The sequence below is a fragment of the Neofelis nebulosa genome, chromosome 1, assembly GCF_028018385.1.
Source record: "Neofelis nebulosa isolate mNeoNeb1 chromosome 1, mNeoNeb1.pri, whole genome shotgun sequence".
Lineage (NCBI taxonomy): Eukaryota > Metazoa > Chordata > Mammalia > Carnivora > Felidae > Neofelis > Neofelis nebulosa.
In genome coordinates this window covers 100,616,329-100,643,657 of record NC_080782.1, presented here as the reverse complement: position 1 = coordinate 100,643,657, position 27,329 = coordinate 100,616,329, and the positions used below count along the sequence as shown (strand labels likewise).

At 43.6% G+C, this 27,329-nt stretch overlaps 1 protein-coding gene across 5 annotated transcripts in view; it reads right to left on the bottom strand.

The window, feature by feature from the left end:
• Nucleotides 1-811: 811 nt before the first annotated feature.
• Nucleotides 812-27,329, bottom strand: part of GCNT4 (glucosaminyl (N-acetyl) transferase 4) — a 30,667-nt gene continuing 4,149 nt past the window's right edge. For 4 of the 5 annotated variants that reach the window (XM_058729648.1, XM_058729644.1, XM_058729657.1 and 1 more), the window contains exon 2: nt 812-6,557. In XM_058729648.1, the coding sequence (XP_058585631.1) occupies nt 5,192-6,556 (1,365 nt within the window). In that variant the 5' untranslated portion in view covers nt 6,557 and the 3' untranslated portion in view covers nt 812-5,191. Of the gene's footprint in view, nt 6,558-21,655; nt 22,747-27,329 lie in introns of those variants that run through there. The other variant, XM_058729669.1, reaches the window with a different exon arrangement.

The window sequence follows — 27,329 nt, the reverse complement described above, 5'->3', positions numbered from 1 at the left end:
CAAATGTCCTGTAACAAAGGAAGGGCTGAGTGAATTATGGTATGACCATTAGACAGCCATAAAGATCATGCAGCAGCATGGGAAAGTGGTTGCAAATACATTGGTGGGAAGAGAGACAAAAAGCGTATATGTATAGGGATAAGGTAGGAGAGGTATTCCGAGAACTATAATGGTTTGGTCAGGATGTTAGAATTATGAATACAAAGGGTTTCTGTTTAAATTTCCTTTATTCTATAAGGAGCAATGGCAGCAATGACAACAAAAAAAGTAAGATAAATTCACCCAATCACCGACCATAATTTTTCGTCAAATTCTCTTCTGTCTGTCTGTCTTCTCCATGATTCAGTGCCAGGGGCTCCCAGGAAGGGCTCTGCTGCTCTGTCGTGAAGGCTACACCTGAGGCCAGGCGGATAGTCTTCCTGTGGTTTTTACACACCCATACGATTTGACACACTGATTATCTGTCTCCAAAGCAAAGCTCAAGCTGTTCATTACACATCCTCATAGGAATATTTTTCCAGTAGTGAGAATAAATTTGCAATCATCTGCTCTCTCTCCTGCCAGGGTGTCCCCATAATCAGTTTCATGAAACGAGAAGCCAGTTGTCCTAGGTTATATGTAGATTTGTAGACCCCAAAGGGAATAAAAAAATATGGAACTAATTATCTAGGAATCAAGCCTATGGGTCTTTAATATGATGCCGAGTACCCCCACCCCCAACCACTACTGAAAGAAGTCCCAAATCCTTCCATGACATTGCTTTGGATTTGTATGGCTGTCCAGCTTGGCAAGACAAAGAATTAACCATAGGTTAAGAGTAGATTTAATTTTTATTATGTAGAAAATTCCCAAAATGGCCTTACTCCTTGAGCTAGATTGTGATTTGTGACAATGACATTTATACTCCTTGCCAGCTAGGGAGGTTGGTGATGGTTACAGCTTTAGAAAGGGTGACAGAGGAAAACTGGCCACTGGGATTTTCAGAGTGGTTGGAAGGCATAGCAATCAGCAACAACAAGTAGTCCTTAGCTTAGTAGGGCTAGGAATGGCATTATCCAGAACAGAGGGGCAGTTCATCAGGAATAGGCAGCCAACCAAGCCTGAGGGCCTAGTGGAACCACAGTCAAGGGGACTCACACCAAGGCAGGAGTCCTGGTAGAGAAAGAAAAAGCGTCTTGATTTTCCAGGAACTGAAGAACCTGACATGAAGAACCTCAACCTATTATATTAAAAACTAACTTCCAAGGGCTCCTAGGTGGCTCAGTTGGTTAACCGTTCGACTTCGGCTCAGGTCATGATCTCACGGTTTGTGGGTTTGAGCCCCGCGTCAGGCTCTGTGCTGACCGCTCGGACCCTGGAGCCTGCTTGGGATTCTGTGTCTCCCTCTCTCTCTGCCCCTCCCCCACTCATGCTCTGTCTCTCTCTCTCTCTCTCTTTCTCTCTCTCTCTCAAAAAATGAATAAATATTTAAAAAAATTTAAAAAAGAACTAAAATCCATAAAGTCATCAAGCAAACACGAATACTTGTCTAGATAATTAATCTTGGAGGAGAAGTCAGTCTGAAGGAGAATGAAGACAGAGATCCTGGAAAACAACTCAAGTTTGTGTGCCCATATTTTGTGTATAATCCACATGCTGAATTCTTTTACTCTGAGTGAAATTAACTTGCTCTTCAAATACTGGGCAAGTGTCATAAACTGAAAGAGTCTTTGTGAGGAGCCAGCACAGGCAGAGAAAGGAAATATAAATTCCAGGGACTTGGGGGCACCTGGGTGGCTAGGCGGTTAAGCATCTGACTTTGGCTCAGGTCACGATCTTGTGGTTTGTGAGTTAGAGTTCGGCATTGGGCTCTCTGTGGTCGGCACAGATGCTGCTTGAGATCCTCTGTCTCCTTCTCTCTCTGCCCATCTTCCGCTCTCTCTCTCTCAAAAATAAATAAACATTAAAAAAATAAATTCCAGGGATTCGGCTTTTGGAGCACATTTTTATTTTATAATACCAGAGAATTAACATCTACCAGCCGCACAATACCAAAATGCAATACCAATCTATTTAAAACTCACAGAATGGGAAATATGCTTTTCAAAATGGTAAAAAACAATAACACAAACATCTGTAACATACACATAGGACATTCACTTTACATTCACAAAGAAGACTGTCTTTTTGTTTTCAGGAAATATGTCAAAAATATATATATATGTATGTATAATATTCACACTCTGGAAGGCAAGAGAAATCTTCATATTCAACTCTGCAAATTTAAACATATATATATATATATATATATATATATTTTTTTTTTTTTTTTTTTTTTTTTTTTTACTTAGAATAGCCAAAACATTAAAAATAGCAGCAACATTGATCTTTAAATATTATAATGTTAGAGTAGATTATTCACATAATGTAGATATATTTTGGTAGCTCTTTCTAATATCTAATACAACTTACAAACTTCAAGTCCTGGTCTCATTGCCAAACAACTTAGAATCTAGATTCAATAAATACTATGCAAAGAATGATTATAAAACACAGACTGTAGAACATTCTCTAGAGCAGGAAAAATCATACCAAAAGGTTTTAGGGGAGAGTCAGGTTTGAAGGAGGTTTGAAGGCCTATAAGGAAACTGTAGGATTCCCAAGGCAAAAGAGATGACCAGACAAGCCCCCCGAAATGTTGAACTGAATCATGGGAAATGTGTCACTGGGGAAAACAAGGTGCTGTCATCTCTTTGTGGTGGCATGTTTCATGTGGATATGGTGTGAAAGTGATTAACAACTGGAAAATTTCCCAATAAACAGGGGATAGAATCATTTGTCACCAAGAGGCAAGACACGGGACAAGGAGATCGAGTTTTCAGCCTTTACATTTATTCTGATGACCAAAGCCATAAAAACCAAGCTATCTGTGAGAACTTGTGTATTTAAGACTAGAAGGTAGGAAAAACATTTCTACCCCTAACCTCAATCCAAGACACGGGATCAATCTGCTAATTATATTGGCTTAAAAAGAACCCCAGATGTGGTGACAGGGGTTTCTTTGTACCTGGATTCATTTACAGAAGTTGCTCCTGCAAATGTGGCTTCTTTTATATTTCAGCGGTTTTCCAGAAAAGGTAAAGGGTTAAGTTTCACAATGGGGTTGGATCTCTGTTTTGCCTTGTAATAAGACTACTCTCTGATATTTATTGTCAATAGTTTGTCTCCATTTTCAAACCAGTTCACATATTTCAGTTGATTCACATAAACACACACACACACACACACACACACACACACACATGTGTGAGGAAGTCAGGGTAAGCATCCAAGTGTTCACTTTAAAGATCAGGAAACCTGAGGCTCATAGAAAGTGACTTAGCTTGTCACAGTCACACATGCTAACAAATGGTTAAGTATCTTCTGCAGAACTTAGCTCTGTCCAAGGGTGACTTATTTTTAAGAACAGGGGCTTGGTCACAGTTTTCTGAAGAATGAAGTAATTTGGAGTGGGGCGGGGGGGGGGGGGGGGAGGAAAAAAAATGAGTTCCAGAGAAGAAGAAAGGGAGAATAGTGATCCCGCTTGGCAGTCAGTATCATATACTTGAAAACAAGCAAAGTGCATTTCACATGGAGAACACAGACATTTTAGAAAATATTTAAATACATAGATTCTGCGGCCGACATTGAAACATAAGATCAGGAAGAAATTTTTACATGAGCTCCATGATTTCCCAAGAGACGTAAAAATATTACAGCCTGTTCTCAGGACTCTGCTCCCGTCCCATTTCAACTCAAGCACAACAAAGCTACATTGAGATAGATGTATATTTGATTCGTTGTGGTAGTTTTCTAAGGAGTAGGTTTTACAAAATACCATTAGTGAAAATTCTTGCTATGTCCTTAAGAAAATTAACTTTTTCTCTCTCTGTATCTAAGCTGAGAAGACTTCAGTGAACTTAGAGGTTTTATCATTTAAGTCTAGATTCTATTTGGATAGTTACTGGAGATGTAAGCAAGAATTTTAAATGACCATAATAGTTAATGTAGAAAGCTGTCATATTTTATACAATCTTTTTGAGAAAATTCAGTGGCTCTTAGCTTAATGGTTCCATAAAACAAAATTATAACAATTCCACTGTAAAAAAAAAAAAACCCTACTTTTAATGATAATCTATGAACTAGAAGACTTAGGTTTAACGTTCAGGAGTGTGACATTTAGAACTACTAACAAGTTCTTATTTTTCATCAATAAATGTGTTTTAAAGAAATAATTGAACTCAAAAAAGGAGACCATTCATGAAATCGTTGTGTACGATGATGCAAAAATCCTGCAAATCCCTTTGTTTCTCTTTAGGCACCACCTGTCCCAATCCCCTCCCCACCCCCCAACCTCCCCAACATTCATACACTATAAATGCCCCACTGACAGAGTCTTGTGACTCCGAATTGAAAGAGTGAGGCTCTAATAGGTAAATTATGCTTTGGCAAACAGGAAACTGGACATTCTTTGAGCTTTCCTGAGGTAGTGGTTTCTCCTTCTAATATTCTTTTTTTTTTTTTAATTTTAATTTTTTTTATTTTTGAGAGAGAGAGCATGAGCAGAGCAGGGGGCAGAGAGACAGGGAGACAGAGGGAGGGAGAGAGAGAATCCCAAGCAGGCTCTGCACTGACAGAGGGGTTCAAACCCATGAACCAACCATGAGATCTTGACCTGAGCCAAAGTCAGACGCTCAACCAACTGAGCTACCCAGGTGCCCCTCTCCATGTAATATTCTAAAGGTTAAGAAAAGTCTAGGGAGCTGAATTAAGAGACAAGAGGAGAGTTGGTCACTATACTTAAACAGCCTTCTGAAACTGGGGGTTTAAAAAGTTATGTGATTATCGCACACGCCAACACCTTTTCGGTAGAATCCTGATGGCTATGTGGAAAACTTAAAGTATAAGTGTGATTAGGGTAAGCCTTGAGGGCATCATATAACTCAATCTCTGATGTAGCTCCATAAGATTACAAGGAAAAACAAACATAAAAATCACCCGACCAAGTGCAGTCTTACTGTCATCAAAGCCTAGGTCATTTTGCCTTATGTGTGGCATTTTGGACACCACTCCAACTATGAGAAGGTTAAGCTCACATGGTAGTGGGCATAGTATAGCATACAGTTCCATATTGGCTCCATTTATCAGATAGCTTCTTTCTGTCATGATTTTATCATGATGTGATTATGGGACTTTTAGCCATGAATAACTTTTTTGAAGACAAAGTAATCCATTCTCTCTGCTGTTCTTCAAGCTTCTCTGCCAGGCATTTAATCAAGACAGGGTCCACCTTAGAATCAAATTTATTAGCAAACCAATGTCCATCATTTATAAGCCACCTTAATTCTGCTGCTCCGTAGATACACACACTTCGAAGGTGGGAGCCAGTACAACGGGGATACAAAAGGCCTTCATGATAATTCCATTTGACAAGGCGGGTCTTACTCTGTAAGTCAGACACGTCCTGGGCTGACCTAGAAATCTCCCCAGGGATTCCTGGTACCCGAATTAAGGTAGCCCAAAAATGTTCATCAGGTGAGTACGTATCTTTAGACCAGGCAAAAAAGTCCTTAACGAGGGAGTTGTTGAAAATATATTTAACAAACGCTCGACTTAAAACAAAATAAGCACTTCCAACAAATATCTCAATGTTATGAGGGGGGGCTTCCTTGGAGATGTTTGTCCTTATTGGTAGCTTCACATATTCATAAGGCACCTGTCTTAGTTCATGGTGGTAAGTGAATCTTTCCATTTTACTGTTAGGGGGTTTTACCGTTTCTAACATATTTGCCCCATTGAGTTTCTTCAGCTCTGACACTAATTCGAAGTTTGACTTCAAAGGAAAATCTTGCCCACACAGATTGATAACATATTTCCACTGAACCGAAGACTTCAGGAGGTCTGACAGGCAATTTAAATCAGCTTGGAGTCTGGAAATGTGTGCATATTGTACTGTCTCTATTTTGGAGGCAATGAAAACATTGGAGAAGCACTTAGCTAAATTGTTCATGGCAACTTTGAAGGTACCAGGTGACTTATAGTCATAATGGATGCAGTAAATATTGTGCTCGTTGTATATAGCATGGATTAGTCTTTCAACCATAATTGCGTCTTTATGAACAACCAAAGAATAGGCTATCGGGAAGCTTTTCTCCTCCCTTGAAACAGGCTTTTGATGGTACCTTCTTAGGGTCTGATAAATGTCACAATCACTGGTTATTGCCACGACATCCTCATCATCCAAGTCGATGATTTCTCTCCTTCTTATTTCCAGACTCTTGCCAATTTCCAAAGGTGCCTGTTCATAGACACCTGAACAGTTAACTTCATACCTGATTTCATTCTTAACATTGGTGTATCTGTTTCTTACAAAAGGTGAGGTACTCAGGGAGTATTCAACCAAGTAAATGCCTCTTTGAGGGAAGAGGAGTCTCCTCACATTTAGAAGCTTCAACAGGGAGAACAGCCATAGAGTTAAAAATAAGACGAAAACTTTCTGCTGTGCTGGGTATTTAAAACAGCATTTGAATGTCTTCATTCTGTAAGAAGGAAAAGGAATAATTCAGGTGGAATAAGAGAAAGACAACTAAGAGGCCATTAGTTCAGTTCAATCGACATTCACTGGGTACCTTCCACATGCCAGGCAGAAGGCTGGGCCCAGAGGTAAATAAAACAAGGTGCTCACCCTTATAAGAGGATCCAGAAATCAGGAAGTGAGAACACACAGAATGGTGGTATTTTGTGGTATGCTGTGTTAACTATACCTAAATTCTGAGAGACATTGGTTACCAAATAAAGGCAAATAATGTAAGCACCTAGAATATAGGTACTAGGTAACTTTCACTGTCTGCATTTCTACTTAGAGTATTTGGGGAGAGATTACTCTGGTTTGGGCGGAGGTCTACAGAGTTAGAGGTCATCAAGGGGTCATCAGAGATGCAAATGGCCCACTGAGCCTAAAAGTAACATCCATCTTGATTCTACCTTCAGATCCTTATTAGATATAGATCTGAAGTCAGACGGGAAGAGCCCAGTGAACCCCACTGCTATAGACTGAATGTTTATGTCCCTCCCCAAATTCATAGGTTGAAAGCTAAGCCCCAGGGTAATGACATTAGGAGGCGGGGCTTTGGGAGGTAATTAGAACACGAGGGTGGGTCCCTCATGAATGGATTAGTGCCCTTATAAGAAGAGACCCCCTCCCTTATCCCCTCTGCCACCTGAGGTATGGATTAATTACATCCATACTATGTGAAAAAGCTGGAGACAAAACCTGCATGTGCCCATGTGGAACAATTTCCAGGATATACTGTGAAATGGAAATAAGCGAAATGCATAACTGTATTTAGTGCACTCACGTGTGTGTCAAAAAAAAGATGATACAAACCGTATCTACAGAAAAAGAGCACACGTTGGCAAACTTTTCTTTCCCTGTCACAAGTACTCGACTCTGCCACTGGAGTGGGAAAGCAGCCACAGATAACACATCAATGAGAGGGCATGGTTGTGTTCTAATAAAACTTTATTTATGAAAAGGCAGCTGGCTGGCTATTTCCTGAAGGATACTATGGAGACTCGACATGGGGAATGGGAGCTGCTTTGCAGGGTGGGGTGGGAGAGGGTGGAGGGTTAGGGGCCTGGGTAGGAGGGAGATGTACTTATCCGTGAATATCCTTTTGTATTTGAATTTAAAAAAATGATTATACCACTTTTTTTTTTTTTCTTCAGATAAAAACAGGCTAATCAAGTGAGGGCACAGATGAGTTTATTTTGGGAGCAGCAGGAAGGGGGGGTGCTATTGCAAGGCTTGAGGACAGGAGGGCCAGCTGAGTTCACAGAGCTGCTTCAAAGAGGTTCAAATCCTGAGAACTGGGAGGTCTGAGGGCCCCAAGTGCAATTTCCTAACACATCTCAATAAATCTTAGATGAGGACATAATCATTGTTCCCAAGTGTCTTAGAATTAACAAGCAATCTGAACCTCATTTATTTTTGTAGTTCAGATGAATTGAACTAACTCTCCTGGGAAGGTCATGCCCTCACTCACTTTGTTTGAATCACTCTCGTTACAGAACAACACCTTATGGACAACAGACTGTCCTGCAGAACCTGGTCCTCCCCAGCCACCTCGCAGCCTCTCCTCGGGTTTCCCCAGCGCCCTACTTCAGCTCACTGCTCTTCTCGTGCACACTCTCCCTAGCCCTCTGGATGCTGATGTCCACACACACATTGCCAACACCTTTATCTCCAGTCCTCACCTGCTGCCCAAGCTTCTGACATGAACATCCAGTTGCTTGACGGTCATATCCACATCTCCACTAGATATCCCACAGGCACCCAGCTGAGTCCAAAACTGAATCTGACATCTTCACCTCGCCTGTGTTTTCTGTGTCAGTTTATGGTGACACCACCCATTCAATGACCCAGGCTTGAAACTGGAGGGTCATATGACTCTTTCCTTTCCCTCACGTCCACATTAACAAGACATCTCATAAATACGCCCAATTCCATCCCTTCTTCTCCATTCTCATTAGCTGAATCAGCACCCAGGTCACGGAATCCCCGTTAGGCTCATGGCTCTGGGTCCCTTTGTTAGGTCTCAGGCTTCTCCTCTGAAGCAAAACGAGTAGGGTTCCATCCACACCGGCTCAAGGCCAATGTTCCTGCCAGTTCTTACAGAGCATGGGAAAACTGACTCCCCATGCACAGGGCAACAAGTTTCTTCAGAAGTTGGAGCACATGTTTAGAAGCAGGTGTTGTGATAAAGTTTGATTCCGAAGATTCATCAATCCCAAATCAATCTATCTCATCATGGTCCTAGTTCATGGCAATTACTCATACATAGGAAGGAGCGTACATAAATGGCTAGAATTAGAATGAATCTTACCCAAAGTAAAATTTTGCTTTGTCTTTTCCGGTCCACGGGATCCCTACTTAGCATCAGTTAATAGTTCCCCCTGATACCATAGTGGTAAAATGAAAAAATCTCCTTACATTTCTAAAGAGTCTTCAAAGTCTTCCAGAGTTGTCATGGCATTTATGATGTACCATTTAACTATCATCTTCACACTTACATAAAAAGGCAACGGCTGGGGCGCCTGGGTGGCGCAGTCGGTTAAGCGTCCGACTTCAGCCAGGTCACGATCTCGCGGTCTGTGAGTTCGAGTCCCGCGTCAGGCTCTGGGCTGATGGCTCGGAGCCTGGAGCCTGTTTCCGATTCTGTGTCTCCCTCTCTCTCTGCCCCTCCCCCGTTCATGCTCTGTCTCTCTCTGTCCCAAAAATAAATAAAAAACGTTAAAATGGTATAAAAAAAAAAAAAAGGCAACGGCTGGCTCCCTGTCCCGTCACCCGTTTTCAAGGGCTCCTCTGTACCCACGCTTCCCCTGTCCTTCCTGAGAACACCTGGAGCACACACTTCCTGATTCCAGCCTGGTGCCTAGTCGGTTCGATTTGGGCTAGCGGGCGTGGCTGCCTGCCCACAGAGGGCAGGTGGCAGGGCATGTGTGGAAGGGAGACGTGGCAGGCTTGCTGTGAGAAGTCCTGTGGGAACTGGTTCTAGTTCCACGTCTGAGCTTCGCCAGCGGGATGAGAGTTAATTTTAAAGGAACGAGGGGAGGGAAGTGGGACAGCCCAGGCATCTGGCTGTCTGATTCTCCTTTCCTCCTCTGGGCATCTTTAAGGAGGAGAGCTCATACGTCTACGGGTCAGCCCTAGATGTCAAGGGATCTCAGCAGCCCTCCAATACCACCTTGTCTCAGGTCAAAGTAAAACCCCTCCCCTTGCTTACCATGGCCAGAAATTCCTTTGACTGAAAGGAGATGTGGTATATACATACGATGGAATACTGCTCGGCGATCAAAAAGAATGAAATCTTGCCATTTGCAACAAGGTGGATGGCGCTAGAGTGTATTATGCTAAGTGAAATTAGTCAGAGAAAGATAAATACCACATGATTTCACTCATATGCGGAATTTAGGAAACAAAACAGATGAACATAAGAGAAGGAAAAATAAGATAAGAACAGAGAGGGATGCAAACCATAAGAGGCTCTTGAGGACAGAGAACAAGCCGAGGGTTGCTGTAGGGCTGTTGGGTGGGGGGGATGGGCTAAATGGGTGATGGGCATTAAGGAGGGCACTTGTTATGATGAGCACCGGGTGTTATATGGAAGTGATGAATCACTAAATTCTACTCCCGAAACCAATACCACACTCTATGTTACCCAACTGGAATTTAAATAAAATCTTGGAAGAAAAAAAAAAATGCATTCCTTTCCCCACGTGAGAAGTCCGAAAGGGGGAAGTGAATAAGCTTCTGTCAAATCCTGAAAAGGGCTGTGGGCCTCTTCCCAGCTTTGGTGAGAAGTCAGCAGGACATCCGTGGGCACAAAAGCCTGCAGGAGGTTAGAGACCACAGTTTCCAACCGTGGCTCTGCTGTTTCCTGGACAGAACCTGTGTGTGACATCCACGGTCAGGAGCTGCGGAGGGCAGAGGCGGGCAAGGGGTGGGGTGGCAGGCACCTGCCCGTTGTGGCACTTCCTCCCCTCCCTGCCACCGGCAGCCCAAACTCGCGAGTCCCCATGAGCCTCAGGTTTGGAGGATGGAAACGAGCTCCTGATGGCTCACGAGAGCTGGCGGGTGCCAGGCTGCCAGTTCTACCGGCCATATGGTTCCTAGGAGACTAGGGCAGCAAGGCCACCTTCTGCAAACACCCCACCCTGGCTCCTTCCCTGTTACAGGCCCTGAGCAGGAAGCAGGCTGGGGTTTTGCTGCCAGGAAGTGGTCTTACAATTACAATACAAATGAGCGCCCACCCACCTGCCAGGCAAATAAGGAAGCCCGGCCCGCTGCCAAGTTCACTGCCACATAGGTACCAGTTCCTAGCAATGAAGACAGGGCTGGAAAGGACATGATATCGCTATAGCGAAGCGGAAACAAGCTGTTTGGATAATTCAATAAAAGCCCAACAAAGATGCTGAATGAAGCCTTTCCCCCAAACCATCTTCTATTCCCAGTCCTTCCAGGGGCTGATTACAGTCTTAAAAGAAACAGCAGGCACACACAAAGTGTACTCAGCTAAATGGTTAGAACTGTAGTCAGGGCTAAGCGGCCACAGCCATTAGCAGCTCGTCCACGGACTCTCCTTAAGTCAGCAGTTTCAAAACCCAGGACTGTCCAAGAGCGGGGCACTTGGGAGAGAAGAAAAAGTATGCGGGCTTCACGATGCCCCAGACCCGGGCTTGAATCCCTGGAGGGACACTGAATCCAACGAATTCACCTCTGAAGCCCAGTTTTCTTATCTCAAAACGGGAACGACAAATCCCCTCCTGAATTGCGGGGAGCAGCTGCGAGGGGTCAGGAGACCCGGCATGTGAACGGGGTCACCCGCAGAGGTGTGCAGCTTGCCTGACTCCAAACCTTTTCCTAGTTTTCTAGCTTTTCTAGTACGTTACACAGAATGCGCGGAAATGCAGACAGTGTTGACCTTCTCTTTTCTGGCCAAAGTAGGAGGTGGAAACATCGTAAGGGAGCAGCCGACAGCTAAGCCCTTGCTCAGGGGCTGAGCTGGAAAAAGCAGAAGCCACGCAGGGTCCTGCGATACACGTTTCACCCTCCGGCCACACAGCCAGGACTTCAGCTCAGAGGAGACCCTCTTTCAGCTCAGGAACAGCCTACTGACCGCCTGGACCCTTGACAAGTTGCTCAACGTCTCCACATCTCTGTGTCCACATCAGTAGAAGTACGTTAATGCTAGCAACTACCTGTGGGATTTTGAGGTAAGTGGGGTAACGCATGCAAAGCCCTTTAACACAGTCCTGATGGTGACTTGGCTAATGTGGGCTGTGGCTTCATCTTCATCAACATCTTCACCTGGCCTAAGCTACCCTCCTCCTCCTGACTTCTTTAAAGATCCTGCCCAAGACCTATGGCTTACTGTCCTATTTTTTCAAATCTATTTTCTATTTCCCCCCAAAGTTCTGACACAAATGCAATGTTTTAGAATTAATGCCTGAATGCCTCCGTGTAGTGCTCCTTACTAACTTAATACCAACATTATTATTAATGAAGAGTCACCGAACAAAGAGGTGTTACCTGGGGCCATGTTCTGAGCCCTCTGCATGTACGCAATCCCCTCATTGGGTCAGTGAGGTAGGGACTACTTTTATGGTTCTTTACAAGACAGGAGACTGAAACATGTGGTAATTAAGAAAGTCCCCCAAGGTGAGCTAGGATCCCCGTCACATGGAACTTGAACCCAGAGACTCTTGTTCCAGAGATGTACTCTTAACCTTCTAGGTAATACCATCTTTTACAACATAAAGGTTTCCACAATGGTTTTAGTCCTTGACTGAAATTTCTCATTACTATGTCTTACCGATCCGTCCTAAAACTGAAACAGGGATGAACATAAAATCGCCAAGTCCTGAGACCTTCCGCCCAGTTTAAGGGATTATATACCTGGAGAATCAGCTGCAAGAACACTGGGGGAGGAGCTCATTCTATTCCTACAGGCAGAGGCAGCGGCAAGCCAGGTGCTACTGATGAGAGTAGTCAGTCTTCCAGCCATGGAATCCATCGAAGGAAAAGAAAGCCAGCTCATCTTACGGAACTCTGACGGCAGTTATTCTTGTCTCATATCCCGTCACTGACTACTTACTGATTTACTTGTTCTCGTAGTGACCAGTCAGTCACTGAGAGTTCAGGCTCTCTGAGAATTAGTACCTAGTTTAAAAAGCTTTCTCTCCACATGAAGAAAATTCTCTCTGTGGGCCACCTTCGAATTCTTAAACGTAATATCCATACATATTAGTATGAAAAATAGGATTTGAAGACTTTATTGATTTAGAAATATTAGGATTTTGTTTCTTCCTAAAGTTTTCCAAAGCAGAATCATCACTTAAGAACACTGATATAAAGATGAATTCATTAAAAAAAGAAAAAAAAAGTCCTGATGTAGTTGAATAAGCTAAGGTCCTTCTACCGCAGCTCCTTGATTTCAATAAGGTCATTGATTCTCCCTTTAATGACATGCTCATCACCAAACTGAGAGAAAGTTTTCAAGTAAGACCATTCGTGGGAGGATGACTCAGCCGGGATGCATTTCCTCAACACCCCCACAGCACCCTACGAGTTCCTAAAGAAGCAGAAAGGCCACAACTTCTTACTCAACATGTCTCCAGAGGCAAGGGAAACAAAAGCAAAAATTAACTCCTGAGACCTCATCAGAATCAAAAGCTTCTGTACAGCAAAGGAAACAATCAGCAAAACGAAAAGGCAACTGACAGAATGGGAGAAGATGTTTGCAAATGACATATCAGATAAAGGGTTAGTATCCAAAATCTATAAAGAACTTATCAAACATAACACCCAAAAAACAAATAATCCAGGGAAGAAATGGGCAAAAGACATGAACAGACAGTTCTCCAAAGAAGACATCCAGATGGCCAACCGACACATGAAAAAATGCTCAACATCACTCATCATCAGGGAAATACAAATTAAAGCCACAATGAGAGACTATCTCACACCAGTCAGAATGGCTAAAATAAACAACTCAGGCAACAACAGATGTTGGTGAGGATGTGGAGAAAGAGGATCTCTTTTGCATTGTTGGTGGCAATGCAAGCTGGTGCAGCCACTCTGGAAAACAGTATGGAGGTTCCTCAAAAAACTAAAAATAGAACTCCCCTAGGACCCAGCAATTGCCCTACTAGGCATTTATCCAAGGGATACAGGTGTGCTATTTCAAAGGGACACATGCACCTCCATGTTTATAGCAGCACTATCTACAATAGCCAAACTATGGAAAGAGCCCAAATGTCCATCGATGGATGAATGCATAAAGAAAATGTGGTATATATATACAATGGAGTATTACTCGGCAATTAGAAAGAATGTAGTCTTGCCATTTGCAACTACGTGGATGCAACTACGTGGAGGGTATTATGCTAAGTGAAATTAGAGAAAGACAAACATCATATGACTTCACTCATATGAGGACTTTAAGGGACAAAACAGATGAATATAAGGGAAGGGAAACAAAAATAATACGAAAACAGGGAGGGGGACAAAACAGAAGAGACTCACAAATATAGAGAACAAACTGAGGGTTCCTGGAGAGGTTGTGGGAGGGGGGGATGGGCTAAATGGGTAAGGGGCACTAAGGAATCTACTCCTGAAATCATTGTTGCACTATATGCTAACTAATTTGGATGTAAGTTAAAAAAAATAAAAGATAAAACAAGTTTAAAAAAAAAAAGCAGAAAGGCCAGTTTCTTGCCCAGATGACCTTACATTCTCATTGTTCTAGAAGATGGCAAAGCAAATAATGATCTGACTGTGAGTGGATAAACAGTGAGCATACAAAACATAAGAATGGCCTGATTGGTCCAGAAAGACAATACAAACGGAGGACAATTCCTCCACTAATAACAGGTTATAATCTCAGAAAGGAAAAAGAAACGCTTTTCCATTCTCCGTTTACAAAAGTAAACACATCCATTAGAAAAAAAAATGAACAAGTCCATAAAGTGTAAGGAGGGAACTAAGGCTCACCAGTAACCCATCACCCGGCAAAAGCATTCTGTGGACCTTCTGTCCTTCCAGACCATTTTCAATAACGACACTTTTGTGGACTTGCTTTTGTTTAACAAGAAGTTTCACTACACAGATACTGTCTTATCTGTTTTTTTTTTCATTTCACAATATACTGTGATTAAGTCCTATCCTGAACTGTGTCTATAAATTGTTCGAAAGTAAACAATTTCTAACTGAGGTCAACATACTTTACTGTAGGGAAAAACAAAATTCAATAATAGAATTTACTTTTCTGGGCCTTCTTCACCAAAGCTTAATTAATTATCCCATAATTCCTGAAGAAGCCTAGAAGCAAAATCCTAAAACTGACAAAGGACTTTAATGGTAATTGAGTCCAAAGTCTTCCTTCTCTAGATGAGAAAACAGAGTCCTAGCTGTTACTTAACAGTTTCACCCTTGGGATGCCAAGAATATGTTTCCTCCATTACATACATGGTTTTTTTTTTTTTTTATGTTTTTATTTATTTTTGAGACAGAGAGAGACAGAGCATGAGCAGGGGAGGGGCAGAGAGAGAGGAAGACACAGAATCCAAAGCAGGCTCCAGGCTCTGAGCTGTCAGCACAGAGCCCGATGCGGGGCTCGAACTCACGGAGTGTGAGATCATGACCTGAGCTGAAGTCGGACGCTCAACCGACTGAGCCAACCAGGCGCCCCACATACATGTTTACACATCCAACTGCTCTCCCTCAAAGGACTGGACAGAGCGGGGACTTCTCTTCCCCAGTATCCAGATCCCTCATGGTGGTACTCAGTCCAGCCTGGCTCCACTGCCCCCTCGACTGAGTCTGTTGGTCAAAGTCAACAAAAATTGTCATGCTACCAGATTCGGTGGACACATACCTGTCATTTCCTAATGGGCTACACTGAGCACTAATACTATTTGTGTTCTTTATTCCCTTCAATAAGCCTATGAGGTTTATTACCCCTATTACTCATTCTTTATCCCCCCTGTCAATATCCTCATTTTTCAGATTAGGAAACTGAGTCACAGAGGATAAATAGCTAGTATGTAGAGGAGCCAGGACTTTCAACTCTGGCCCAATTTCCGAGCTTACACTGTCAACCACAAGGCCAGCCGCCTCTCCAATCTCTTGGAGGAGAACCCTGTTGGTTCTAAACGTGTTTTGAATCCATCCACACCTTTCCACTCCACCGTAGGCCAAGTTACCATCCCCTCTTGCCTCTAAAGGAAATAACTTCCTCACTAGCCTCCCTTGAAAGTCCCTCTAATCCATCCTCTGTACTGTTGCCAAAATGATCATTTAAATACATAAATCAGACCACTCCTGCTCCCTAGTCCCACTCCCTACACTTAAAACCCTTCACTGGGATTTCTGTTGCACTTAGAATAAAATCAGAAATCCTTTCCATGGCCCCAAGGCCTAGCCAGTTCCTGTCCCTACCTTCCTCTCCAACTTCATCCTATTCTGCTTTTCTTGCTCATTCTACTCTAAGCAACACTTGCCTTCTAAGTTTTGGTTAGCAAAACAGAGCCCTGCTTCCAGCTCGGCACCGACAGCGTGGAGCCTGCTTGGGATTCTTTCTCCCTTTGCCCCTCCCCCACATGCATGTACTCTCTCTCTCTCAAACTAAATAAATAAACTTTAAAAAAAAAGTTTCTAGAACACTAGTCTCCTGTCTCAGGACCCCTGCACTTGCTGTCCCCATGTTCAATTTTTCTCTGGATCCTGGGGTTACTGGCCCCCTTCTGTCCTTCAAGCTATTTTTAAAAAACGTTTATTTATTTTTGAGAGAGAAAGAGAGTGAACAGGGGGAGGGCAGAGTGAGAGGGGGAAACACAGAATCCAAAGCAGGCTCCAGGCTCCAAGCTCTGAACTGTCAGCACAGAGCCTGATGTAGGGCTTGAACCCACAAACCACGAGATCACAACCTGAGCCGAAGTTGAATGCTTAACCAACTAAGCCACTCAGGCACCTCTGGCCTTCAAGCTAGAATAGAAATGTCCTTCCCTTGGGTTGTCTCCGATCACCCTTCTCCAGTCTTTCTCCTGACTATTGCACTCCTTGTTTTCTTCCAAGCACTTACCACAGCAGCAGTTAACTTTGTTTGATTGTTTATGCCTGTCTCCCAGACAGACCTTGTTCCCGCTCTACCTCCAGCCCCTGGAACATACCTAACTGGCACAGAATAGTTGCTCGGTGGGACAAAGTCAGAAGACCCAAGTTCTAGTCTGGGCTGTGCCATCAAAAACTCAAGTCACCCTGGCAAGTCATTTAATCTTGGGTAAGTCTTTACTTCCCATGTGTTAAATGGAATAATGGTTTTCTATGCAGCAATGCGATCATGAAGGTCCTATGACACAGGCAAGTCAAAGGGCTACAGAAAGCAACTTTGGTATGCAAATGTTGGTTACCAGGACCTCTACAAGAGGAATGGTTTCTTGGAAAAACCAGGAATGAGTCTGTATGCTGTGGTTTACTTTTATTTTTCTAATTTTTTTTTAACGTTTATTTATTTCTGAGAGAGAGAGAGAGAGAGAGAGAGAGAAAGCATGAGCAGGGGAGGGGCGGAGAGAGGGAGACACAGAATCCCATGCAGACTCCAGGCTCAGAGCTGTCAGCACAGAGCCTGACATGGGGCTTGGATTCAGAGACCGTGAGATCAAGACCTGAGCCAAAGTTGGACACTTAACCGACTGAGCCACCCTAGGGCCCCTAGTTTTATTTTTCTAAAACAGCACATGCATTGCTTCCTTCATTCTGACATTCTAATTATTTTTTGTTTTTCGTTCCCTGACAACGGTCTTTTTTGTCAATGTCTGGTATATATATTGTTCCTAAAGACATACACCTGTCTTGGATCTTGAAAGACAGGAACATAGTTACTGTAGTTAATCGTTAGAGGTTTTTATTTTTTTTCCCCTCCGCCTGCTCATTATCTTTCGAAAGACTGCTAACCAAAGAATTCCTTATCTTTTAGATGGTATTATGTCATTTTTGTACTTTTCCACTAGGATTTTTGGCAAATATTCAAACGTTGCTGTATTACATGCCTTCTGAAAAGTTTAGATTTCTGCATTAAAAATGTATGCAATTATTATTCATAAAAAAAAAAAAAGATACCTAGGGAGACACATGTAGCCAGTTCTGCTCAGTCACGTTCAGCTAACCAGCTTCTGTAACTACGGATGGCAGATGCTATACAATTTTTCTCTCCATTCAGTATGTTCAGGGGCAATGCTTCTCCAGACAGTACAAAGCTGCAGTGACCCGTTCGGGCGTCCCTGCTTGGCAAAGCCATCCCTAAGGACCACATCACAAACAAAGCAGCACCGAGGACTCTACAGCAGTGGAGCGCACAACAGCCTCAACGAGGGCCTCTACCAGTGCTCAGGGGCTCAGAGGGTTAACACGGTCTGGTAGCAGGAAAGCGGGACGCCCCTCATCCAAAGGGGATGTGGTGGGGGGTGCCGGCAGAACGTGGCACAACTGACAGCTTCGTCCACAGGCCCAGCGCTTGGCCTGCGAGTGCAAACACTGTGGTCACCACCTTTGAGAGTAAAGGTCTGAATGAAAATGCTGGGCGTGAACATCAGTTTGCCAACCACCTCTTGATAATCCTTCCAACCAGTAACTTAAGCGGAGCCCCTTAGTTTCAGGGGGAAAGAACGAGCAACCCACATCAGGATGTATTTACCGGATGGTGGTCCCTCAAGGTCATCTGAAATCTGGACTGCGGCAATGGAGCAAAAGAAGTGGCCAAATTCAGCCAGGTTTTTTATAGTCACAAAAACTGGGAGGTGGCCAACTTTGCTCTGGCTTTGTTGCCTTTGGTTCACAGGACAAACATCAAAAGCTGGTTGTATATGGGTTTTTTTGCTTTGCTGTTGTTGTTGTTGTTGTTTGAGGGAGAGAGAGTGAAAGGAGGGTAGGGGGAGAGGGAGAGAGAGAACCCTGAGCAGGCTCCACACTGTCAGCACAGGGCCCTGTTGGGCTCTATACCAAGAATCCGTGAAATCATGACCTGAGCTGTAATCAAGAGTTGGACACTTAACTGAAGGAGCCACCCAGGCACCCATTTTTGGGTTTTTTTTTTTTATGTTTATTTATTTTTGAGAGAGAGAGAGAGCACAAGCAGGGGAGGGGCAGAGAGAAGAGAGGGAGACACAGAAGCTGCAGCAGGCTCCAGGATGTCAGGACAGAGCCTGATGCAGGGCTTAAACCCCCAAACCGTGAGCTCACGAACTGAGCCCAACTTGGACGCTTAACTGACTGAACCACCCAAGTGCCCCCCATGTACCCCTATTTGTGTATCTTATTGGGCAAAACCACAGGGCTAAGTCTTTAGCAGGAAACCTAAAGGGCCATAAATGATACTACTGAATGAAGGGTTTATTTTTTAATGGTTCGTGACCCTCATTATGTTGCAAAACATTAAGAGCTTTTTTCCTACAGGAAAACAAAAACAAAAAAGGAAAGGTGGATTTCAAAAATATCTATGCTCTTAAATTTTAGCTTGGATGGAAACAGCTTAAATGAAATGTTACCTCCTTTGCAGATACAAAAGATAACAAAAAAAGAGGTTAATTGATGTACTTGAACTTTGCCTCTCAAGCTTTCTAAACACCAATCTTACATTCTTTCTTAGATTCTCCTTCTCTTCTCTGCCTTCCACACTTAGCTGGACACCATATAAAACAAAAACATATTTAATATTCTAGATGTAAAATGTGGATTGAGTATATCTCGGCTTCTTTTTCTTTTCTTTTTTTTTTTTTAATTTTTTTTTTTAACGTTTATTTATTTTTGAGACAGAGAGAGACAGAGCATGAACAGGGGAGGGGCAGAGAGAGAGGGAGACACAGAATCCGAAACAGGCTCCAGGCTCTGAGCTGTCAGCACAGAGCCCGACGTGGGGCTCGAACTCACAGACCGTGAGATCATGACCTGAGCCGAAGTCGGACGCTCAACCGACCAAGCCACCCAGGCGCCCCTCGGCTTCTTTTTCTACAAAGAAGAAGAACTGAATTGAAAGACACCGGTGTCTTTTTTTTAACTGTATGTTTAGTGTGCTAGAAAGAGAAAAAAACTCTTTCCCCACCCAAGGTCTGCATGGTATACAATTCACCACCCACCCCGAAATTTCTAGAAGCACTTATTTGCTATTGTACGGCTAACTTCATATTTTATACTGGCCAAAATGAATTCCTCAGAGGTAGCAGCAGAAGAGATACAGCTACCCTGATTTCCATGTGTGCACTTGAAGTAGAATCTTTAATGTCCGTCACCACATCACAGAGGCAGCGTGGGGATAAACAGATGTGAATGAAGAATATGGATGGCAGGGATGGCTTAAGGCCAGGCCACACTCTCTACGAGTGGATTGGACACACTCAATTTTACATCTTCAGAAGAGCGCCTTTGTTTGCTGGGTTTTGTCGACACAGTGGGGGGCTGAGCTGGGGACGTCAGTACACTTCTTTACTTCCACTAAAAAATTCAAGCCCAGCTACTCTGGCCTGACTCTACCATTCCGTAAGATCTGTGTTCTTGGTTTACAATGTACATATTGCCCTGAGAGCTTGTGTGCCTATAGATGCCACAAAGTTAAGGCCCAGGAATTTAAAATTAAGATAAACAGGTGGAACAAAGACAATCAGCAGTGCTCGAAAAACTTCTGCCCAAATAGGAATTTTCAAAGCAGGATTTCGTGGAAAGGGTCTCCAGAAAGTCAAATCTAGAAATTACTCCAGGAAGCTCTCCAGTTGGCATCTGCTACAAGGATGTATTCTAGCAATGGCTTTAATGAAGATAATAGGTCTCTCAATACGAAGGTTTAGATTTTGGATTAATGTAATAAAGAAGTCAAAGACTTTGGTGAAAAACCACCTAAGCAAACTTACATGCCAACGGTACAGAATGCAAAACTAAGAACCAGCCTCTTCAGATGTTCACGCGGATTATAATGTTACGATCATCAGAACAGTCGGGTGCTGGTACCAGAACAGACACTGATCAGTGAGCTGAAAGTCAGCAACAGACCCGGTACGTAAAGACTTCATCTATGGCTCTGATAGAGATGGCCGGTTGCTTTCCAACATCCATCCTCCCTTCCTTCTTTACCAAGCAAACCTCTACATTGTTGGCGGCAGAAATATGCCCCTCTAAAAGCTTTTTTCTTCAGCCTCCACTGAAGAGGAACAGTCAATAACAGTATATTATACCGTGGGGTATCTGGGCAAGTTCTCTAAAGGAACCTGATTCAGGGGGAGGTACGCCATTTGGTCCTTTTTTTGTTTTTTTTTTTAATAAACAAAGAATGCACTTTTCTGCCTGGAAGTCCGACATGATGGCTAGAGTTATAGTAGCCATGCTGGGACCATGAAGAGCAGGCTGAGAGAATATCAGCAACCGCAGCCCTGAAAGCCTCAAACCCCTGACCCAGCAGCAGCAAACATCTACGCTGTATTCTTGTCATGTGAGAAAAATAAGCCCTCACATGTTTAAGCAACTTTGCAAAGATGCACTTTGGAAGATGAGCATTTGAAAAGGGGAATGTTTCATGCATATCAAGCAAGCTTCACACACAAGCAAGATCAAGCTTAAATGGAAATGAGGTTACAATATAGGGGCGCCTGGGTGGCTCATTTGGTTAGGCATCCAACTCTTCGTTTCAGCTCAGGTCATGATCTCACGGTTTGTGAGTTCGAGCCCCGCGTAGGGTTCTGTGCTGATGGCACGGAGCCTGGAGACTGCTTGGAATTCTCTCTCTCTCTCTCTCTCTCTGCCCCTCTGCCGTTCTCTTATCAAAAATAAGTAAGTAAATACTAAAAAAATAAAAATATATAAACTAGGTTACAACAACTAGGTACAACTACTTGTCCAACAGTACAATCTGTATGTGGTCAAGCGTGAAATTCTAGGTCTCAGACGGAGCAAACTAGAAGCAGGTGGATGCTTTAGGTAAACATCTGAAGGAAAGTAGTCTCCACGATTGACCAAATTGCCTCTGATACTGGCACAAACCGTGCAGTCTGCACACCATGCTTCAGGTACAACACAACACAGCTCTCGGCAAACCTCTACTTTGTATGGTTCTGGTCACCAGCAGGGGGAAGGCCACATAATCTCTGAAAGTCAATTTGGGCAGGCTGCCTTCTTGTGAGTTTATCTGTAACAAGCTTCTTACCTGTCAAGAAAGATAACAGCACCACTTAGGGTGAAACATGCTGAGTAGTTCCGATCGCCCCCTCCCTCCCTGACCTGCCTGACCCCATTCCTCTCTTCCCTGCCACACTTGACCCCTCTGCATCATACCCTCCTGCTCTACCCCTCTATTTACAGCATAGCTGGTTTGGAACTTAAAGCCAGCGGTTCTGAATTTAAGTCCTGACTTCACTAAGAAGCTGTCACCATTCTTGTCAGTCCCCTGCCTCCTTACCTGTGAAAGAGGCCAAGGTGCTAACTCCCATGGGTACTGTGATGACTGACTGAGCTCCTGCGTGGGGTAAATTCTGGCAGGAAAAGCAGACGGGCACATAGGTTGCATGACAGTAAGGGGTCAAAAGCATTTAAGCAAGAGAAGCACCCAGTACCATAGTCCAGGGGCCATTCTGCAGGCAGGGACTGGGCTCATCCTCAACGTGCCACACCGGCTCCTGCACCCAGACACCACCTCCAGGGGACAACAGCCAGGGCTCTCCATTGGGCAGGATGGTGCAGAAGCCATAGCAAAGCCTTCCACATTCACCTGCTCCAGGGGAAATGAGGCCGTGCCCACTGTTGTAGGCCTACAACTTTTCTGTAGGCTTGAGATTTTTTTCAAAGTAAAAATTTTTTTTTCTTTTTTTAAAGCGGGAATCAAAGGGGTAAACGGGAGTGCACAGGACTGCAAGGCTTCCAAAGTCTCCGCCTCATACGGAGACGCAGGCAACGCATTTTTAGTAGCATGGTCTTAAACATCTCAGTAAGTCTGGGGTCACTGCTGTCATCCTTCTTTAAGTATGTGTTCCAAGTATGACCTGGTTCACTACTTTGTTATGAAAATATCTTCTCTCTTGTTCCATATTTATGAACTAGTCGATGATCATAAAAATATTCTTTCTTCTATTATTTATTGTGGTTAAAATATACTTGATATAAATTTTACCATTTTAATCATCAGTGCTAAGAAGTCTCTGCTTCCTAGTTTATATAAATGATGGAGACATCATGAGTGGATGAATGTGTGGACAAATGGTGGATGGATGGGTAGATGGATGGATGGAGAGGTAGAGGGACATGGATGGATCAATGGTTACAATTTTAACCATTTTTAAGTTCTGTAGCATCAAATATATTCACATGGTTGTATAACCATCACCACCTGCATCCACAGAATTTTTTCCTCTTCCCCAGTGGAAACTTTGTACCTGTTAAACACTAACTCCTGATTCCCACCCCCCCCCCACTTCTGCAGTTCCTGGAAGCTACCCCCCTACTTTCTCTTTTTATGAATTTGATTCCTCTGGGAACCTCGTATGAAAGGAATCACAGTCTCTGTCCTTATTTTACTTATCATCATGTCTTCCAAGTTCATTTGTACTGCAGCATCCATCTAAAATTCCTTCCTTTGAAGGCTGAATGATATTCTATTGTATGTATACACCATGCTTTGTTTAGCTATTTGTTGGTGGATGCTTGCATCGCTTCTATCTTTTGACTATTATGAATAATGCTGCTACAGACGTGGGTGTACAAATATCTGTTCATGTCCCTGCTTTCACCTCTTTTGTGCACACCTTCATGCTTGTATATCCTACTTCTATCCCCCTTCAACTGCTTGCCTGTCCATCCAGCAAACGTCTACTGTGTGCCCACCATGTGCCAGGGAGGCGCTATGTTAGATTCTGGAGAGATAATAGAAACTGTCCTGCCTGGAGGGATCCAGAGAGAAATAAATAGCGAGGTCCCAAGAAATCCCAAGTTACTTCGGTACCTCTGAATTTTATTGTATAATCTCTCAGAATTATAATCACCAGGTAGCATGTAGAAATGATTTTTATTCAGGGATTTTCCTGGCACAGTGTTAATTATATGTCCTTCCTTTTAAGGATCTCTTCTCTGGTTCCGCATCCCCTTCCTTCAGCTCCACGATCTCCGTGTTATTCCCTTAGTACTTTTTCACGATCTAGTCTTTGGAACTTAATTTGTGTTTGCCTTGAGTGTCACTCCACTACCGTCTCCTGACCCCTCGGATATTATATCCAACTCTGTCTGCCTGAGAGTATGGCAGGGTGCTTGCTGGGATGGCTACAGGAAGAAAGAACCTGGTGGAAGAGGGTGCCTGGGCAGAGAAAGCCCCTCCTTGCTGCACCCAGGCATTACGTGGGGGTGTGGAGAAAGGACACGACAATGCAAATATTCCAAATATGCTACCATGATGCAGAGGAGCAGAAGGAAGAGAGAAGGAAGGCTGGCCGGCACAGGAGCTACGTTAGGCTTTGCTCTTCCTGGTCCTGGGCACAAGTGGCCACCCTCTGCTGTAGTCTGAACGAGCTGCTGTCACTGGCTGTCTGGATCTGGAAAACGACCAGGAGAAATACCACGGTTTGCAGAACTTTTACAAACAGGTCCAACCTATCCAAGAGCAGACGGGCTGACTGTCTGAGCCTGAACACAGACAGGAAACTCTCCTCCAAAGGGACCACCTCATCTGTTTGCCCCTTAACTAGATGAGTAAAGCAACAGAAGGGACTGGGGAAGGAAGAAAAAGCAATCAAAGAGCTAGAAGTCCAGAGTATTCATAGAGATTACCTTGAGGTTACAAAGAGCTCCCTTATCACCAGGCACTTTTGTTTTGCTTGCCATGGCAAGAGAGCACATCACATCAAAAGGCGTTTGGTAGCATCTTGGATGGGAAAGCAGGCTTGAATTTTATGGACATCTTTGCAGTTTGGTTTAAAGCTAGTCTTTCAGTGCCCGGGGAAAGTACATGGGAGAGGGCTTGGGTAGGACTGGATACGGATCATGAATGATAGCACCGTGTTGGATTCCAGGCACTCTTTCATGCTCTAGCAACCATGGCTAAAAGCATTCTTGTCATAAAGCTGTTCTGCTTTCTACATTCTTTTTTTTTAATTGTTTTTTAATGTTTATATTATTTATTTTTGAGAGAGAGAGAGAGAGAGAGAGAGAGAGCGAGCAGGGGAGGGGCAGAGAGAGAGGGAGACACAGAATCTGAAGCAGGCTCCAGGCTCTAAACTGCCAGCACAGAGCCCAACGTGGGGCTCAAACTCATGAATGGCAAGATGGTGACCTGAGCCGAAGTCAGACGCCCAACCGACTGAGCCACCCGGGGGTACCTGCTTTTTACATTCTTAAACTTTGTGCAATTAAAGTATCTAATTATATTCCTTCAAAAGCCATATATGGACAAAATTCTACATTAAAAAAATTTTAAATAACCTGAATCTCTTCGCTAAAATGTAAGCTTTAGCACAAAACCCTCTTAAAGTCTAGAGCTTAGTGGTGGTTGTGAGGGGTGGGGTGAAGGAGAGGGAAATGACAAGGCACAATTATTGCTTCCTATTATTTTGAAATATCTGAATCCATCCTAATCTGACTATAAAGAAGTTGAAATTTACCTCTGTGTCACTTACAGAAAACCCCCTAAGCTGACAGTATAAACAAATCAGGACAACAATAACAGTCATGGAGCTCCTGACCATAAGCTGCCAGTGACTATAAGGGGTGCGGGGTAGGGGGACATGGAGGCTGGAGTCAGAGAAGATGGTCCTCTTGTCCTCTCCCTCTCTTGGAGCAACCGCATGGGGATGCTTCAGAGCAGCTGTAATTTAAACCAAACAACGATGGGCTGATGACAATTCTTCTGATGTCAGCCCCACAAGGACTGCAAAAGATGCCAAGTTTTTAAGCCTCATTAACCGTGAGGAAGGCCTCTACCAAAGCTACTCACATTGTTATTAATTCCTCTGGCCAGGACATCAGCAGCCAGATCAGCAGAGGACATGAAGGTTTATACGAAAGAGGACAGAAGGAGGATCCAAACAGATTTGGACAGACTTGAATCCAGTAAGATGCAATCTAACGTCAGTACAAAGACCAGCGCTTAGGTCCAAGAAATTAACTGCACTCACAGCAGATGGAGAAATGGGGTTTAACAGGAGCATCTGGAGAGAACAGTTCAGGGTTTGGCGGACTGTATGTCTGGGGGGAGTAACAGTTTGTTGGGGATGAGACTGCCAAAAGATTTTTTTTTAAAGGCAGCAGATGCAAACCAAAACCCAAATCAGTGTGGTTCTGGGAAGCATGAGAACCACAGGGCTGCACAACCTGAGAGCTTAGAGGGCCCTCAGGAAGCATCTTCCCCGGGGTTAGACCCTGGTGCAGAGGAAGGGATGGGTTTGTGTCTGGGTACAACCCCCCACAAGGACACTGACCAGCAGAAGTTAAGCAGAACAGTGAGAAGCTTGTGAACACAAGAGGGAAACGGAAGGTCGAGACTGAAGAAACAAAAATTCAAGAAGAATGAAAGCTGGCTCCAAATATTGAAACACAGGGTGCTGGGCCCCATCCCCAGAGGTTCCCATTCAGCAGATCCGGGTGGTCTCGGAATTTGCATTTCTAAGTTCCCAGGGGAGGCTGATGTGGCTGGTCCAGGGACCATACTCTGAGAAACAAAATTGTAATTCAGAAAAAAACATGTATGTATTTCTGAGATTTTACTAAGACACAATGGCCATTCCCCAGCAAGTCCAAATTAGGGATAATTTATTGGTTTTAAAACCCCACATATTGGGGCACCTGCGTGGCTCAGTCAGATAAGTGTCTGACTTCAGCTCAGGTCATGATCTCAAGGTTCATGAGTTCGAGCCCCACGTTGGGCTCTGTGCTGACAGCTCAGAGCCTGGAGCCTGCTTCAGATTCTGTGTCTCCCTCTCTCTCTGCCCCTCCCCTGCTCACCATCTGTTTCTCTCTCAAAAATAAATAAACATTTAAAAAAACACATTTATTTTTACGATTGTGCTCTTTTTAAAATTTTATGTTGCTGAACAGAAGTTTCACCTTTACTTCTGACCCTTAGCACTTCTTATTAGTTCAGCTTCATAGAGCAAAATTCTGTCTCTCTCTCTCTGCTTCATTTCTTGCATTTTATGTAGTGGGCAGTCTCCTTCTGGTATTCTTCCATGCATCCTGTCCTGATGTATTATATTCGGCAGGTCAAGCCTCATTACATATTAAAATGTGACCTGCTTTCATCAAATGGTATCTGGCTTCCCACATCTGCTAAAATAGTAAATACTGATCCAGTCCTTTCCCCCCAAAAGCCCACACCGAACCCACTGTGCCCAGGGGCCCATTAGATTTCAAACCAGCTGCATTCAATTCCTGATTAATTTTTATTTGATCTTATATACTTGAAGCTTTAGCCTTTCGATCCCAGTAGGAAAATTACCAGCATATGGAATGCATATACAATGACATGCAAAGCAATGCAAATTAATACAAAACATACACTTCTAAATTGCTTGGGAAAAGTCTGTAAGCTTTGACATTGATATTATCTGCTTTGCTTCTCTACAGTCTGGCCAGCAGTGACCAGATTCTTTTATTACAGTTAATTTTATATGGCACCTAGCACCTGACACTGGTTAGCCTGTTAAATAGAAGGCGCCCCTGTCCGGGAGTCAGGCAAACGGGATCCTAGCCTGAACTTGGCCACTGTTCGGTTCTATAGCCTTGTACAAGTTCT